The 19410-nt window shown below is 41.4% G+C and overlaps 1 protein-coding gene across 3 annotated transcripts in view; it reads right to left on the minus strand.

Annotated features, from left to right (window-relative positions):
* The window catches only part of SFXN1 (sideroflexin 1), a 41787-nt gene extending 26923 nt beyond the window's left edge, over window positions 1–14864 (minus strand). Inside the window, exon 1 of one of the 3 annotated variants that reach the window (XM_054037881.1) lies at window positions 14782–14864. Coding sequence is in view for 2 of the 3 variants with exons in the window: in XM_054037880.1 (XP_053893855.1) it covers window positions 1941–1974 (34 nt within the window). In the remaining variant the exon portion in view is untranslated. Of the gene's footprint in view, window positions 1–1940; window positions 2039–14781 lie in introns of those variants that run through there. The other 2 variants (XM_054037880.1, XM_054037882.1) reach the window with 2 other exon arrangements.
* Window positions 14865–19410: the final 4546 nt, after the last annotated feature.

Consider the following 19410-nt stretch of genomic DNA (forward strand, 5'->3'; position numbering starts at 1 on the left):
CAATAAGCTTCTACCACAGACTGGATGCATTCCTAGTCTGGGCCCAATCCTTTCTCCTGGTACAGTCCTTGTTCCAGCTCAGGGGGTAGCTAAGGGATTTCTCATGACTGCAGCCTCCTTTGTTCTGTTCCACTCCCTTATATATCTTTTGCACAAGGCGGGAATCCTTTGTCCCTCTCTGGGTTCCCATCCCTCCTTCTAAATGGAAAAGCACCAGGTTAAATAAAGATGGATTCCAGTTCAGGTGACATGATCACATGTCACTGTAAGACTTCATTACCCACTTGCCAGCACACAGGTATACAGGAAGATTTATAAGTAAACCAGGGCCGGTGCTTCCATTTAGGCGACCTAGGCGGTTGCCTAGGGTGCCAGGATTTGGGGGAGTGGCATTTTGTCGCCCTCGGCAGCAATTTGGCAGGGGGTGGGGTGTCCTTCCACGCTCCGGGTCTTCGGCGGCAATTCTGCGACGGGTCCTTCACTCGCTCCAGGACCCGCCGCCGAAGTGCCCCGAAGACCGGGAGCATGGAAGGACCCCCCCGCCGCAGAATTTCTGACGACGACCGGGAGCGCGGAAGGACCCCCGCCTAGGGCGCCAAAAACCTTGGCACCGCTCCTGAAGTAAACAGAGCCATCTACAGTCAACTGTCCTGGTTAATGGAAGCCATCAAAATTCCAAACCACCATTAATGGCCCACACTTTGCATAATTACAATAGGACCTCAGAGTTATACTTCATATTTCTAGTTTCAGATACAAGAGTGATACATTTATACAAATAGGATGACCATACTCAGTAGATTATAAGAATTGTAATGATACCTTACAAGAGACCTTTTGCATGAAGCATATTCCAGTTACATTATATTCACACTTATTAACATATTTTCATAAAATCATATAGAGTGCAACGTCACAGAGGTATTAACTCAAAGGCTGCAAACATCTGACTAAACAAAAAGCACAATTCATGAGTGCATACTGCAGCCAGTGAACACTATTGTCTGATGTTTTAAGACTGTTTTCCTGGTTTATACTCTTAATGTGTTAAGATCATTTAAGCGTCTAAATGTTTCTCTAGACAAGTGTTATTAGCCTGGCTATTTTACTACAGGAGGTCTGTGATGCACTGCTTGTGCAATGCTGTTTTAGGAATGTTACTGTCTCAATAAACAGAAGCCTATGCTGTCACATGGAAGGTCATCTCAAAGACGCTCAAAGCAGTCCAGATTCTCACATCTTTTATTTTGACAATTGCATTGGATTAAGAGGTTGGATTATTTGGCAATAAAGTCAAATTAGCTATTCTGAATGCTGGCCTTGTCAAAGCAAAGTGTGCTAAGGTCTTTCCAACAGATGGGACCTAAATTTGAAATAGAACACAACCTTGTGAAACCAGAAAAAATAAAGATGAAATAAGGACAAATAGTTTCCAGTAATGATTAGGGCACATGAATAGTTCCCACTGACCTAACTGGCTCACTTGCAGCAGAATGCAATATTGGTCCCCAGATAAAAAAGAGTTTATCTACTGCAGTTAATGCCCAATACCTATTAGCCCAAGATCTACATTTTCTTGCCAAGGTTAAAAATACTAGTGCCACCACTCCTTTTCAGGCCAGTACCTTGCAATTTAAATGGCACCATTATGTGCTGAGTTGTTGTTGCAATTCAATATTGTACTGTACTCATGATAATCAACTTTCTATTTAATACAGTTTTATTACCTAGCTGAATAACAGAAAACAAAATTTGTTGTATATAATTATTCAATGAATTTCACAAGTAGTCATCAAATGATATATTCATTAAATAGCCTTTGATCAGTTAAGGAGTCAGTCTAATATTGCATAAGAGTATATGTCAACTGAATTATTCAATAATTCCAGTGAACTTTTAAAAATATAGTCACTTATTATTGTACCAGCTCTACTTATTACCTCTTTCTTGCTTTTTGTCATAACTTCCTTCCATTATGAACTTCGCTTTTTCTTTCTCTGAAAGAGCTCCAGGAAAGTGGGGATTTTTCCAAGTACCGTAAATATCTTCAAAACCGCTGTATATTTACTAAAATAAGTAACCATAAACCAGGGGACTCAAAGAGCACTAACTCTGTTGACCAAACTTACTGTAAATATAGTTTCAGTACATGTTAAATATACAGATAACTTACATTATCTCCCATATTTCAAAGTTCCAAAATTAGGTTACACAAGAGAAGCTCAAAGTCCCCCTGGATAATAAAAGGATAATAAAAGCAACTCAGATTGGAGGTGGGAGGTTGGAAATCTAGTTCTATTATTAAATCGAAAGGGTATCTTAGGAGATAGCAGTGTCTATTTGCATTTTTTTATAGAAAGTTGGCAACCTTCCTTCATCAAAAAGGGGAAACACTTTTCTAATTCATGGACTTCCAAAGAAACAAGTTGGCACAATGACAGGCTATTTATAAAGGTACTTTGAAATGCTGAAGATACTCTTCATGATAACTACGTAACTGCTAATAGACCAGTACAATCGAATAATACAGTGACTTTCACAAAGGCTCTCAAAAGACCTTTATTAACACTTATCAGTGAGGTATCATTTCCCCCATTTTAAAGATAAGGACACTGAGGCAAAGCAGCAATAACTTGCTCATGGCTACAAGGCAAGTCAAAGCCAAGAACAGAACCCAGAATGTCTGAATACTAATCTTTAACCATCTCTGCTACAGCAGTTACTCACATACTCTATGATAGTGTGGTAAATAAATTCTCACAAATTATCCAGTTGGGGGAGGGAGGGAAGGAAGAAAAAGAATTCCCACTTGTCGTCTAATGGGCTTTATAGACTGTTAACTAGCATGTGGAAATAAACTGAGTCAGCGCACAGAGTGCATCATAAGCATCTTATGCTTTCTTGGTCCTGCCTTACTCAAAAAGGGCTCACACATTAAGCGTTAGTTGAAACTTCCAAGAGATCTTCAAGAGGACCACAAGCAATTAAGCAAGACTCATTGCCATTGGTATCATTAGGCATCAATTTGATCTCTGGGAGATGTCCCAATTAAGCATAAACTGGTACTTTATCTTAGGAATTTTAGTAGGTAGACTATTGAACTGATGCAGGTGATTCTACCACGTAGGTAATGTTTGCTCACATGTGAGAAACTTGTCTGGCCAAATCATTATACAGTAGGGGCAGATACATTTTACTAAGAACAAAACACTGCTTAGAAAAAGAGAGGGGGAAAAAAAAATAAACCCTGCTACTTCCAAATGTTGAGACCCAGCATGTTGTGGATCTTTCCAAGCTCCCTGGGGCATGTGCTGTACCTTCCTCTAAATTCTATATAGCATCAACAATGTTACCAGCACTCAAATAATAAAAGAAAATGTAAACCTGCATTTTCAGATTTTGTTAGCCTGGAATATACAATAAATTGAAACAAGCCAATATGACCTGTTTCATATATTTAAGGTAATGAACTTTTGCTTTGATACACTGTTGCCAATAGCCCATTTTTAATCTCTAACACTTAATGTGATGAATTCTTCCACAGTGCTATATAATCTTTCCTATATCTAAGAAAGAGGTCCACAAAGAAGAACTGTATTCATTTCAAAGTGTCATTTTGTTTTTAAAAGGTTTTGACATTTACATAAGGTTCACACAGTGCCAGGGACTGTACACAAAATCATACACTGCATGAATCCTGGCTTAATCATCAAAGCAATGCTAACATTGTAAAGTTATGCATTCATTTAAATATTAGTGTTTCTTCTGATCGTAAAACCAGCACTAAAGTGACAGGAAAATATCTAGAATTTCCTTGAGAGGTGTGGAGCATGTAAAATTTTAAGTCAGCTTCCATCCTGCCAAATTCAATAGGCCACATTCAGAGGTGAACTGTAAGTTACTGACTGATAAGTGAGAATAAGCAAGCCTGAATTGCTGTAACTTACACGAGGAGGGTAAGATCTATAAAAGAAACTAACAAGGGGTGTAAAGTGTCTGTTAAAGTAGGACCCTCTCTGTGTAAATTACACTGACACTTTTTCACCCACATACAGAGGTATAATTTTCACCATTTTACATAACTAGAGTTGGTAGAAACTGACTGATGTTTCAATCATTTCAAGTTTTCCACTACATTTTTCATTAAAAATCTGATTTTTTTAATGAAAAGTATTTCTCACAAAAAATGCAGGTTTTCAATCACTTGTGGAGCTGGTTGAAATATTTCAAGAATTGAAATATTTTGATGAAATTTTAACATTTTTACAATTTAAAAAATTCCCCGGACATTTTTAATTGTTTTTTCAACCAATTCTACACATAATCTATGAACTTCTCAGCCTCATCACCTCCTATTTTCTTTTTTGTGTTCCTCTCCTACACTTTCCTGCATACCCTCTCCACACAGAATTCTCATCATGACTTCAATGGCGGGATCATACTCTTGGTAGTTACAGGAGCATACTCTTGATGGTTACTTTAAAACAATGTCTTCATTAATTAACATATTAGAGCTTTAGATTTAATGACCGTCCATAAAAAATAAAAATGGCCCACAACTAATGGATTTGCAACTGTTTGTTTTGTCATTTTAACTATTAAAATGTGATCAGTTCAGCAAGTTTTCAGCAGCAAAAGACTGATAATTTAAATATCAATTTTACAGAAGTGGAACATGATACGGATAATCTGAAATATGGGAGTAGGTGGGAAGCAGAAAAAGGTCATGGAAGCTTCAACTGCAAGACAGGATGGAGCGGATGCACTGTTAAGTCTAGCAACTGTTGAAAGGACTGGCATTCCTTCACATGGGAATGAGCCATTTCTATAGAAAACAAGCGTTTACATTTTCCTTGAGGATGAATGTTCAAATGACTAAAAATTAAATAAGATGAAGAGGGCCAACAACATTGTTTCATTGGATGGACTGATTTAAATCAAGGCTATTGAAATTGTGATTTTAATCATTAAATGGAAAGCCTCGATAAATCAATCAACTGGAAATGGAAAAGAAGATTACTGTAAACTTATTTTCTAAAGAAAGATGCATTCTCATTGGTTGATATGACCATTAAAACATATTGATTTACAATTAAACAGAGCTTTTACACTAGATTTGGTACATCTTTTTGCCACCTAGGAGGGTACACTATAACTATGTACATTTATTTAAGCAATTATATAGCTTAATAGTTTCAGATTCTTATTAATAATACATTTTTAGTATGTTAGAAGATGGCAAATGATACATTGCCTATTTACTAGATAATTAACTTTCTGATCATGATTTGCACCAAGCTGCATTAGGACGGTAAACACACAAAACAGCATATAAAATTATTTTGATTAAACCAACTAACCTTAAATATTTTGGATAGATAAGCTTCAGTATTTTTCCATGTGCTGGAGAGTAAGTTTCCATGCTGGGTGGGGTCATAAATATTCATAATTTGAGAAGTGAGTCAAATCAGAGCTCCATTAAGGCAAAGCCAGAAAAAAACAGGAGTATGAGACCACCCTTTTGGCTCAGTGGATGATCCTGATGAGACACCTGATGATGTTTCCTGGAGTCAGAGGCTGGGCTCCTGTGATGACATCAGACTCTTGTACCCACTAGCACAGGATCAAGCCCTACTGTCTATTGTGCCATATTTATAAAGTTTGACCTCAAAAGTTAAATATTCCCCCCCCGATTCTTTCTTTACATAGAAAAGCAGCCTTGTACTCAAAGTTTTTGATAGCTGCTCATGGATTCAGCATATTTATTTTTTATTTTAAAATTTTAAGAAATAATAATATTAGGCCTTAGCATATTTTAAAGAGGTTTATTTTTAAAAAGAAAAAAATAATTTAACATAAATTAAAAGAATTGGATTTAATAAAAAAATCTGATTTTTATGATTTTTTTCAAAAAAATATTGATTTTTATCTACCCTGTCACATTAACTTAATGCACCAAGGAAAGAATGATAAATGCCATGGCAGAGAATGTTCATTACTTATCTTTTAAAAATTATTGTAACCCCACATTTTTCATTACTGCAGTTCAAACATTTCAAAATATTAAATGATTCATGAAGAATGAAACCCAACGACAATCGTGTTCACCATTTTTAGGACCCAATCCTGCCTGGAGCTCTGTGTGGGCACAGCTGTCAGTCCACATGGAATTCAGTGAAAGATGGGGACCTTAATTAGTAGCTACCTAAGAAAACAAAAGGTTTTCTTCCTCCTCTAGATTTTTTCTGCATATGGTATATTTGGCAGACGCAGAAATCTTGAGAAAATAAAAGCAAGTATGAAAAATCTAAAATACATCGTATCATCCATTGAAGTGATGGATACAATCCAAGGAGGAAAGAAAACACTTTGTATCAAGTGAAAATGCAGTGATTCAAGGTCATTCTATATACTTCGACAATAAATTTAATTTCTCTGAGTGTAATGAAACCCAAGTGCTCTGAACACATAAAGAGTAATAGTGTAAGGAGCCCACAATTTGCAGTCACCTGAAAGTTGAAAAAAAGCTGCTAAGCTTTCTGATTTCACAGTGGAAAGCACTGTTAAAATGGTACATATCTAACAAACAGCAAGGATATTTCCTTGCCTTGACAAAATTACAAACTTTTCACAGAAATATTTTTTATATAGAAGTATTGTCCTTGGTACTATTGGGATTGTAAAATCCCAATTTTTATTTTGTTTTGCTTGTTGGTAGACCATCTGTTAACAGAGAGGTAGGTACCAACAGAGAGGTAGGTACCAACAGTCTGAATGGAAAAAACAGTTCATGTATTTCTTTCCTGTTCTGCATAATTTATCATCCACTATCAGTAAATAGTGAAGATGTACATAAAATCCCATACAAACTAAACTATACAAGCAAACACCAACAGAACTCCACTAGCCATCACATACAGTCCTCAGCTAAAACCTCTCCAACGCATCATCAGTGATCTACAACCCATCCTGGACAACAATCCCTCACTTTCACAGGCCTTGGGTGGCAGGCCAGTCCTTGCCCACAGACAACCCGCCAACCTGAAGCATATTCTCACCAGTAACTACACACCGCACCATAGTAACTAACTCAGGAACCAATCCATTCAACAAACCTCAATGCTAACTCTGCCTACATAGCTACACCAGCGACACCATCACAGGACCTAACCAGATCAGCCACACCATCACCGGTTCATTCACCTGCACGTCCACCAATGTAATATACACCATCATATGCCAGCAATGCCCCTCTGCTATCTACATTGGCCAAACTGGACAGTCCCTACGTAAAAGGATAAATGGACATAAATCAGATATTAGGAATGGCAATATACAAAAACCTGTAGGAGAACACTTCAATCTCCCTGGACACACAATAGCAGATTTAAAGGTAGCCATCCTGCAGCAAAAAAACTTCAGGACCAGACATCAAAGAAAGACTGCTGAGCTTCAGTTCATCTGTAAATTTGACACCATCAGCTCAGGATTAAACAAAGACTGTGAATGGCTAGCCAACTACAAAAGCAGTTTCTCCTCCCTTGGTGTTCACACCTCAACTGCTAGAAGAGGGCCTTATCCTCCCTGATTGAACTAACCTCATTATCTCTAGCCTGACTCACTCTTGCTTGCATATTTATACCTGCCTCTAGATATTTTCACAACATGCATCTGACGAAGTGGGTATTCACCCACGAAAGCTCATGCTCCAATACGTCTGTTAGTCTATAAGCTACCACAGGACTCTTTGCTGCTTATACAAGCAAAGTGTTTTAACAAATACTTCGGAAACTGTCCCTATACTTAAAGATACTCCTATATATAAAAAATACTTCAACTATGAAACAAGAAATGGGAACTGTGCACAAATGTATTTTTATCATGGCTATTTTTAAAATGTATTGAAGACGCCCTACTTAACTGGAAGGCATAATTCTCTTTTCTGGTGAAATAATGAGCCTGCAGCCAAAGATCCCTGGAACTGGTACAATACCTTGTATTCATGTGGTCTTGTAACAGTATTTTAATCAGCTCTATCTTAATCAGATACATTAATTTTCAGAGGGCTAGTTTTAAATTGCCCTAGAGGAATGCCACAGCTTACTTAATGAGTCTGAAGGCACAAAAATCCAACACCAGAAGCGATCAAATAAATTTTATAACAAATTATGTAAGACCTGATTCTGATCTCACTTACACTAGTTTTCCATTTGTTTAACTCCACTCACTTCAATGGAGTTATTCCTGATTTATACTGTGATCAGAACTATATCCTTAGTGATACAAAATCTGTACCTGAATATTACGACTAATAAAATGTTAAGAAAAGAAAAATTATGGACATTTTGGTTACATAAAATTAAGATAACTCAGGAAATCAGATAAATTTAATGAAAAGTTTTTAAAGGGAAGATGCATGGGAAGCAAATGATCAAATCTTGTAAAAAGATTTCAGCAGCTACAGCCATCTGATGAAGCCAGAGCTCAACAGCGATCAAATCATTTACTGCTCTTTTTTGGCATCTTATTTTATCACTTCCAGAGATTACATTATTTAATAAACACCATCAGAAGTGGAATAATCTATTTAATAAGAGTTTTGAATCAATAGCGCCACAACATTTTCATCCCTGGTGCTTCAAAATCTGAGAAAATTAAACACAAGCAGCACAATTATCTCATCAGTTATTCAGCTTCCAGTTATTGTCAGCATTTCTTTTCAAACAGCTCAGTAGCAGAGATGCTGAAAAACAAAATTAATTATGCAGACATGTCAACTATTAACATAATTCACACTGAACAGTCAAGCTGAAGTGACTGTCACAATGCAAGGACACGCACTATGGGAAAGTATTAAAAACCCCAAAGATATTTTTATATAACACAGTTAAACAATTGTTTCTGTTGTGGATATATAAGCATATATATTTTTTGTTTGTTACTTTTGGACAATAATTTTTTTTCACTGATTCCAGTAACACAACACATCCACCACTTGAATTCAAAGTATATTTACTTTTTAATAAAACTTGTACATATAGATCCAGATGGTTCTAATCCAGAATTCAAGACTATGAGGAAAAATATCTTAAACAACAATATTTATAAACCACTTTTCACTTATAGATCTCCGAATGCTTCATAAAAGAAGGAATCATTATCCTGAATGTACAGATGTGGAAATTCAGTCACAGAGAGGTTATATGGCTTGTCAAAGGACAAAGAGAAAGGCAATGACAGAATTGGAAATAGAAACTAGGTCTCCTACAACAGCATCATCCAGTGATCAGGTCCAATGTTCTTATCCACTGGACCGCAGTGCCTCCAGATTAAGTTAGTTGGGTAAAAAAAAAAACTGTCCTATGTCAGTTTAGTCTAACTTCAATACAGTCTTGTTAAGAAAGAAGTCAGATGCATAAAATTATGTATAACTTTCTCTCCTGCATCTCTTCCTCCTCCTTTGTCTGCATTATGTTCCATTTAGGCCCAGGTCTTGCAAACACTGACAAACATGGATAATTTTTAAGTGTCTGAGTAGTTGGAACTAGGGATGCCCCAGTCCTGCAATAAATAAATAAATAAATAAAACCATGCCTGTGCTTAACTTGATGCCCTGTGAGTAGTCCATATGCAATTCTAAGCAGAAACATGGCCTGAGATTAGACTCCTCAGACGAGGGTCCTTATCTTCATATATAGTTAGGTGTGCATGGCACTTTAGAAGACATTATAAAAGATGTTTGTGCATAACGGATAAGAACTCTCTAAGGGACACTCTCAACTCATTTTTTAATTGACTAATTTTTTTTTAAATCAGTTTTTGATAGAAACTTTATTTAATAGTTTTTATGTCTTTTCTGCTCCCCTTCTGATATTTAGGAGGGTAATTTGAAGGGGCATCTAAAAGCAATACTACCAAACACACTCAAGTTTGCCCCTCCTTACTTACTCTTTGATAAGATGGAAACATTTGCAATTTTTTTTCAAGTGTCCTGTACTCCTGTTCTTTTTGCGGTTACAGACTAACATGGCTGCTACTCTGAAACCTGTCTTAACGGGAAATAAAGTTTATAAATATCATAAGAAGTGACAGTATCCTCCCCTGAAAATTAAATCACAAACCAGAGCAAAGTCTAAACAGCAGTTTTTAGTACAAAGGCTACTGTTAGTTTTACCATGGAATCAGCAGCAGGGGAAGACTTTAAACTTTGTTTAAAGGATAACAACAGTAGCTGCAACGGGTCTGAAAACTGCACGTTCAGAAGTCATCAGGAATTAAACTCTCAACTGTAATGTTTCAAAGTTCACTTTTTTCTTTATTAAATGTAAAATGTTCTACAGCTACTTTGTAACCTGACGCAACAGTCACAAATGAAGCAGCAACTATATGTGATACAATTAGTCGCAGATTAGATGAGTTTTCGAAGGGCCCATACACTTGGTAACTTTTTTACTCACATTAAAATACAAATGAACAGCACTGAAGTTAGCTGTAGTCAAAATTTAAGGTTTTAGAACATTTTAAATTGTACTGGTTACTAAAATCACAGTGACAAATTCATTAACTCCTGGGTGAATAGAAATCTCTGTACAAGTGTTACCAGTTTCTGCAGAATCTAAGCATTCATTGAATAAAGTAAAAATAAAATAAAGTTTCTAGACCTTATAATTGTGAACATAAACTTCTAAAAGTGAACCAAGTGTAAACGAGGCAGTGATGCCTTCCTAATTCTACAGATGGACATCTCTAGCGCCAGAGTGAAAAGGGGACAGCTAATGTTCTTATGATGGGTGGGCAGGAGGGTTCCAACACTGCTAATGATTGAGGAGACAGCGTTTATGTACAATGGGAACTGCAACTTCCAAAACCTCAGGCAAAGGCACTAGGGTGGGGGGGTGGGAAATCCCAGAAGAGGACTCTGCTGAGTCGATGTCAGCAAAGCCCCCCCACTCCCAACCCTTCTGCTTGGTAGGGAGTTCTGTTGTGCTGGCAGGCAGGGGACCCACCATTTCTCTCCTTCACTCTATCCAACATCTCCCTGATCCTCAGCCTGATGATCCCTGTTTCTGGGCAGGTTGAAGTCCAAGAGAATGGCCCCAGATGACTGTCACCATAGCAGCAGGCTATGTTGGTAAGACAAGGGTCCTCCTGCCACTCCAGTAGAGCACTCTGTGTGTCTGACCAGCATAAATTGAATGAGGAGGAGGCAGGTTGTGTGGGAGGTCCAGCTTTAACTGCAGAAGCAGAGTGCTTCCAGAGAAAGACTAGCAGGGATGTATTTAACCTGCATGAGACAGGGAAGGAGGTTTAGCTCAGGAGGGGTACTGATGTTATTTCAGCCTGCTGAGTAGGCTTAGTGTTTGGGCTAGTAGATGCTGGGCATGGGCAGTGGGTCGAACCCCACTTTGGGGAGGCTAGCCCCTGGCTCTGCCCCTTCCACCCCCACCACCCTTCGGCTGGAGCCCGAGCCCCCCTGTTCCCCTCACGGCCGGAGCCTCGAGACCTCCTCCCTCTGGCAGCCTGAGCCCTGCAGTGGCCGGATTCCCAAACCCCTTTGGCCCCCTTGCAGCCCAAGCCCCTCTCTGTGGCCAGAGCCCCGAGATCCCTGCCCCCCTCACAGCCCAAGCCCCCTCCACTGCCACAGCCCCCCTTCCCCTCCACAGCCGGAGCCCCAAGATCCCCTCCCCCCCACAGCCTGAGCCCCGAGTCCCCCTCCCTGCAACAGCCCGAGAGCCCTTGCTCCCTCCCCGTGGCTGGAGCCCTGAGACCCCCTGGCTCCCCTCCATGGCCAGAGCCCAAGATTCCTGGCCCCCTCTAGCTCCCCCCCATGGCCAGAGGAGCCCTGGGCCAGCTGAAGCCCTGAGCCCCCCAAAACCTGCTCAGAGGAGCTCTGGGCTGGCCGAAGCCCCCGCAGCCACACCTCCCCTCCACAGACCCCAAACCACCCCTCAAAAATTCAAAAGCTCTTTTCTTCTTCCGGAAGAAGAACCTGAGCTTTTGCTATGCCCCATGCAGGTTCCGGGGCGGCTGAGGAAGCGGAATGTGTTATTCAGACAGCAAACCTGGGTTCATCAGTAATCGCCCTGGAGTCCACGGAGAAAATTCTGAGGAACCCAGGAAGCTGAACAGCACATACTGCCTCCTCAGCCACCCCAGAACCTGCATGGGGCATAATAAAAAGCAAAAAATTCCCCCCTAGAACCTGCAACCGGGGTCCAGCGGCAGCGCTAGGGGAGGCAGAGTCTCCCCTGGCCTATTATACCTGCCACCAATGATGTTGGGTACATTTTTCAAGCCCTGTGCAACCTTGCCTATCAGAATGGGAGATGGCATTAAAACAAACTGCTGTGATGCAAAAGCTCATTTAAGCGAATGGCAGTAACTATTAATTTAAGCCGACACCCTTATAATTTATTATGATGCGCCAAACATCACAGCATGATTTATGAGGATGCTAATGCTATGTAAACTCGCTAACCATTCTCAGTTGCTTAATTTTGAAATTAACACACTGGCCTTTTAAGAACATAAGAATGGCCATACCGAGTCAGACCAAAGATCCATATAGCCCAGTATCCTGTCTTCTGACAGTGGCAATGCCAGGTGCCCCAGAGGGAATGAACAGAACAGGTAATCATCAAGAGATCCGACCCCCGTCACCCTTTTTGGGTCTAGAATTAAAGACCTGCGGCATGGCCATGGCTGGCCCGGGTCAGCTGACTCTGGCTAGGGCTGCAGAGATAAAAATCGCTGTGTAGATGTCCGAGGTTGGGCTGGAGTCCGGGCTCTGAGACCCCTCCTCCCTACCTCATGGGATGCCAGATCTTGGGGTCTGGCCCAACACAGCAATTTTACATCCTTGCAGCCTGAGCCCGAGTCAGCAGACTCAGGCCAACCACGGGTGTTTAACTGCTGTGTAGATGTGCTCTTTTTGAGTAGTCTCAGTCTTGTCCCCAATGGATATGGATTTTCCTTCCCTCAGACCTGAAAATGCCCATCATAATGACCTGTCTTTTGACAGTTTCTGTGGAGAAGCCAGGGACTGAAGACCTTGGGGACCGAACTACTCCCTCCCACCTGGAAAAGGTGACCCCTCTACCTCAAGGCTGAAGCAGTCTGACAAGGCAATGATGGGGCAGCATACATTGCAAATACTCATACTGTAACTGTTCTGATGATAAAAAGACTTCAGGCTCCAGAGACATGAGGCCAACACCTCTCATTATAATTAGTGCTAGATTGTTTTAAATGATAATTTTGGGGAGAGGAGCATCTTTACATGATTACAAATTTTCAGCATATTTCAGATTTATCTTTTATCTTAGCAGTGCTGTCCCCTCTCTGTGTTATGCTGGCAGCCCCAGTTTAAAAGATGATACCTGGGAGTCAGAGGCATTGCAAGCGAGTGATACAGAAAATTACAAATGAGTTGCCAAATTTTTTCTACCCTAAAATAGCATTTGCTGGTAACTATCAGTTGAAACCAGAAAGCTTTTACTGCAATGTCTACTTTTCCAAAGGCATTAATAAAAACACATCACATGCTAGAACCAGCCCGTCCCATCACAACACCACTCCCAGATACATTTATAAGGCAAAAAGTAAGTCCTGTTTGTAGCCTAGCAACAAAAACTATAGCCTGTGTTAAATGGATAGGGTCTGCTGCTGAGACTGACTCTTCAATACAGCAGCCATCTTTGGTGTGTAACTTAAAGGGAGATTTCATCATTCTGCACTGAAGCCACCTCCAGATGCTAGAGGTTTGCAGCAGCAGCCAGCTCAGCAGTGTGCTTTCAATTTACAACCCCTCCTCGGATCCCTGCCTCCCCTGAATTACACATGGGCATTCACCACACATTTCTCCCCTATTTTTTCAAAGAGCTTCTTTGCTAACGAACAAGTATCAGAGGGGTAGCCGTGTTAGTCTGGATCTGTAAAAGCAGCAAAGAGTCCTGTGGCACGTTATAGACTAACAGTGTATAGGAGCATGAGCTTTCGTGGGTGAATACCCACTGCTAACGAACAGTTATTTCAAGCTCTTCATTTCATCCCCAAAAGCAATTGCTTCAAACTTGCCTCCTCTGGAGGGTTAATGTGTTTTCTTCCCCTTATCTGTGTCAACAGGAAACTGAATGAGGAATTATTTCTTTTTAACTAGACACTCTAAATGGCCCTCATCATGGTACTTTTTCTCATTATAATGCATCTTTTCCTGAAAGGATTGAAACTGAGGGTCTTTACTGTGCCTAGGTATAAATCTGCCCCACTCGCCTCCTTAATGCCCTCATCTTGATTATACATCGCTCCCCAAACCGGGTGCATTAGTCAAGTCACATGCGTGTATAGGTTGGGGGTACACGAGGAGCAGGAGGAACCCACCGGTCACCCAGGGCGAGTGTGCATGCTACTAGCTAGCCTATGAACCGTGGAGGGCACGGGCCAAGCACAGACCCCCCCACTCTGCAATCTCATGCCTGTTTATTAATTGGGGGGTTAACCTGGAGGGAGGTTGCTGCATTAGGGGATGACCCCCAGGCCTCCCTCTTGCATAGGGGGAGGGACTCTGCAGAAGGACTTAACCCCCGGGGGAAGCTGCCACCCAGTCACCGGTCTTTTGGGGATGCGATTGCCCGGGAGGGGGCTCGCTGCAGAGGAGTACCCAGTTCCCCGCGCGTGGAGGGGGCTGCGGCAGGAAGCCTCCCGGAGGCTGCCCCAGGTCCCCGGGGGTGGGGAGGGCAGGTGGCGTTAACCCTTGCGGGGTTCCCGCTGCCGCGTACTCACAGCGCCCGCCGCTCCGCACAGCCCGCCGCCGGAAGAGAGTCAGCCAGTGCCGGGCAGGCGGGAGCGGGAGGCGGGCGCCCGGCCCTGCGCGGCCCGCCGAGGGGAGGAGACAAGACAAAAGGGGGAGGGGGCAGCACCCGGTGGAGACGAGGGCGGGAGAGATGGGGAGGGGGTGGGCGGCAAGGCCGGATCAATGGGGTAGGAATGGGGAGGGGGAGCTGAGGGCGGGGAAGAGATGGGCGGGGGCAGGCAGCCGGGTGGATGGGGAAAATCATTGGTATTAGCCGTAGATTGTTATTTCCGTTTTGTAATGAGGCCCCTTTGCAGCCCCTGGGGGGCATTTCCCTTCCCCGGTTCCCTGCACCGCCCCAAACCCAGTGAGATGTTGAATAATAATAATAAATATAAATAATAATAATGGAGATATCCCATCTCTTAGAACTGGAAGGGACCTTGAAAGGTCATTGAGTCCAGCCCCCTGCCTTCACTAGCAGGACCAAGTACTGATTTTGCCCCAGATCCCCAAGTGGCCCCCTCAAGGATTGAACTCTCAACCCTGGGTTTAGCAGGCCAATGCTCAAACCACTGAGCTATCCCTCCCCCACGCAATCCCTGTTCTGTTCGGGTTCCATTTCCCACCAGGGGGCTGGAACAATGTGTATCCTAGGGGTGCTGAGAGCCATTGAACCAAACTGCAAACCCGGTGTAGGATGGAAACAACTTCAAGCCAGGGGGTGCGGTGCGGCAGCACCCCTAGTTCCAGCACCTATGCTGCCCACTCATCCCTGTGAGGGCCGAGGTGCCTGCGGGGTGCCAGGCTCTGAGAAGCGCCTCATTACAATCATCCTTCCACAATTATGTTTTGCAGTTTTTAAGGTGTAATTTCAAAATCTGACACTTGCCTCCAAAGCAACGCTGGCCCGGGAGACCTGGAGTTGCCAGAAACCTCACTAGTTTGTTATTGCAAGGCATGGCTATCCACATAGCCACACCGCGTAGTGTAGGAGTGCTATGAATGGTGAACTATCTGTCTGCCTAGCTCTACCACACATCAGCATGGTAGCTGTGTGCGCTGGTGTGACAGTCTAAGGCTGCTCAGGAGGAGACATGTTCTGTCTGCACAGATTTCCTATTTTTGCTCATAAGGCCTGCATTGCATTCACAAGCTTATTATTGAATTCCTCCTTGATATTAAGTAGTCTGAGATTCCGGGTATGAAAAGGGCAAAGGGAACATCAGGACAGTTCACATAGGCCAGTGTTCACCTTGTGGCAACCCTGCCAGGCAGAATACTTAGAGGCTAGCTGATTTCAGTTTAACATAATTTGAAGGTTGATATCACATGCCATGTGTAATACTCACCCAGAAGTATTCCCGATTGTGAGACACCTCACCACCTGCTCTTAGTGTGGAGAGTCTTGCCTAAATGCCTGCTGTACTTTGGTTCCCTGAAACCAACAGCCTCTGGTCACAGCCAAGCACCAACTTGCAGGTCTTTGCAGACCTCACCCTCATGCAGGCTAGTGACAGACACATATCAACATCGTAGCTCCCCTGTAGTGTCCAGCCTGTGCCACAAGACACTCACAGCAATAGCCATGTAAGCTGTCTTCAGAGAGAGAGCGTACACACTGCTTAGCTAGCACAACTCAGGATCAGATCCTTTATAACAGCACAGCACTGGAATCTACTTAAAGTAAAATCAAATATGAGTTTATGTACTGTGACAATGAACCTCTTTCATCACATGAGGGCTCAGCATTTCTCCCTGTGGCATTGCTGTGGTAATACTTCACATTGGTTTGTTTAGGATTGGCCTAAGAGGCTTCTTTAAACAAACAAAAAATACATTTTCCCAAATCCTACTGGAGTATTGCCTCTTATTAAGCTGGCTATTAATTGCCAGCCACCATCTGTAACCCACTCTGGGCCCAACTACACTGGGAACCTCTCCAAACAGAAACAAACCCAAGATTTCTCCATATGGTGAAAAAACAGCTGTTTACCTAGGGGAAGCCCTTTCCCCCTCAGTGCAAACAACCCTTCTGTAGCTTGCTTCTCATCCTTCCTCTAATCCCCCACTAAAAGAGGGTTTTAAAGGTCATTGTATGCCCTTCATTAGATGCAGATGTCCATAATTAGCACGCACCCACTTCCCAGAATCCAACAGGACCACTCTTCTAGATTGAGGAGCAGTGGGCTCTCTGACCTTCACACCTGTCCTTGCTTTTCTTCTGTTGTGCCCCTTAGTTATTGAGTCCTGGGCTCAGTGGCTCCTCCCCTAGGCTGAGGGAGGGGCATTTAGCTGTGGGCGGGCATGTGCCCACCCACCTCCCGGAACCCAACATGACCACTCTTCCAGAATTGTTAGGTGTGACTTCATCACGTTACGAAGATTAAAATGTAAGAGATTGTAAGCAAGGATAATAACAATAGGTTACATGTAAAACACAAGGGATAATATGCTTCTTAGAGTCCAAACTTAACTGTAACACGCTAAAGCCCTTGTCCAAAGCAATTTCTCACCTAAAACAATGTCCCAGCAATGCAAGCCCATGTGGCCAGGATGCAATTTTCATGAACGCAAAAAACACCCTCTGTTTTGCTTTCCTTAGTGAAAGATATGTAAGGGGTCCTTTTTTCTTCTCTAATAGTCCAGTAAAGCTTTTTGATGCCCCTCTTAAAGTTCACCCCCAGATAAGACTCTTCTCCCCTGTTGCTTATTCTCTGATGTGTTTCCCACGTTGGTCTCAAATGCCCTCCCTCCTATTTTTTTGTTGTTGACTTCACATGCAGACAGGATTTCCATTGTGTTGGCTTTACAATGTTTTATTTACATTGGATACAGAGATAGGTAAATAGACATGATTTTGTCTGGCAGAAGATTTGTTGGTCCACTCTGCCTTGTTGCAGACTTTAAAGCATGATTTCAGAATATATATATATATATATATATATATATATATATATATATATATATATATAATTCTTTATATAGTGTCAGTACAAACAGTTCATAATGATATAATGACCAATGTGACATCGGCTTTCATTTGCAACCTTACAAGATACTTTTGGGATAAGTACTATGAAAGCAGTGTGTTGAGTGTAGTGAGTTTGTCAGGCCTGATGGGAGTTGCTGACACAGAATAGTGAACTCTTTCTAGGTGGCACCAATGGTCTTCTGGGTCACATCATGAAGCTAAGTATATAATGAAAAAGCTGACATAACACTTAACAGTATTACTGGTCACGTCTGTAACAGGATACTTCATCTGGATGACGAGCAAATTGGATCATCAATCAATTTCATGAAAACTTCAAAGGCAAAAAATGGGTGGTTCAAAGGCCAATCCTGACAATAAAGATGGACTTCTAAATTTACTTTCTCATTTTCACTTCTGCTTTTATAAATATTGCAGAAAAAAGGAGCAACAGGAAAGCACAAGGAAAGAACCCATGACAGGAAAGAAATTTACTCTCAGTGCCTGGTCCTAAAATGTAAATGAAAACAACTCAACATCACTGGATATTTTTGCACAGTGGCTTCTTCTAAAAACAAAAATGCCAAAGTTTGACATGATCATGTATGAATTAATTGGCTGCATCCAATGAAGTGGGTTGTAGCCCATGAAAGCGTATGCTCATATAAATTTGTTAGTACTCCTGTTCTTTTTGATTACAAGCATTTTCTTGATCTTTAGTAATGATGATGCTTAACATCTGACCTATAGCATATCATAGCTTTAATTTTTAAAAAATTTTTAACTCACGCGATTAACTCAAAAAAATTAACTGCAATTAAAAAAATTAATTGTGATTAATCACACTGTTAAACAATAGAATACCAATTGAAATTTATTAAATATTTTGGATGTTTTTCTACATTTTCAAATATATTGATTTCTATTACAACACAGAATATAAAGTGTACAGTGATCACTTTATATTATTATTTTTATTACAAATATTTGCACTGTAAAAATGATAAACAAAAGAAATAGTATTTTTCAATTCACCTCATACAAGTACTGTAGTGCATGTATATTTTTTTTGTTACATAACTGCACTCAAAAACAAAACAATGTAAAATTTTAGAGCCTACAAGTCTACTCAGTCCTACTTCTTGTTCAGCCAATTGCTAAGACAAACAAGTTTGTTTACATTTACGGGAGATACTGCTGACTGCTTCTTATTTATAATGTCACCTGAAACTGGAGAATGCTTTCAGATGTCTTAAAAGAGCAACACTCAGATGCGGAAACTACAGAACCTGAACCACCAAAAAGAAAATCAACCTTCTGCTGGTGGCATCTGACTCAGATGAATAACGATCAGTCCGCATTGCTTTGGATCGTTATCGAGCAGAACCTGCTATCAGCATGGATGCATGTATTCTGGAATGGTGGTTGAAGCATGAGGGGACATATGAATCTTTAGCGTACCTGGCATGTAAATATCTTGTGTTGCTGGCTACAACAGTGCCATGCGAATGCCTGTTCTCTCTTTCAGGTGACATTGTAAACAAGAAGCGGGCAGCATTATCTCCTGCAAATTGTAACCAAACTTGTTTGTCTGAGCTGGCTGACGTAGGACTGAGTGGACGTGTAGATTCTAAAGTTTTACATT

Source organism: Malaclemys terrapin, chromosome 8, assembly GCF_027887155.1.
Source record: "Malaclemys terrapin pileata isolate rMalTer1 chromosome 8, rMalTer1.hap1, whole genome shotgun sequence".
In the NCBI taxonomy this organism is placed as follows: Eukaryota; Metazoa; Chordata; order Testudines; family Emydidae; genus Malaclemys; species Malaclemys terrapin.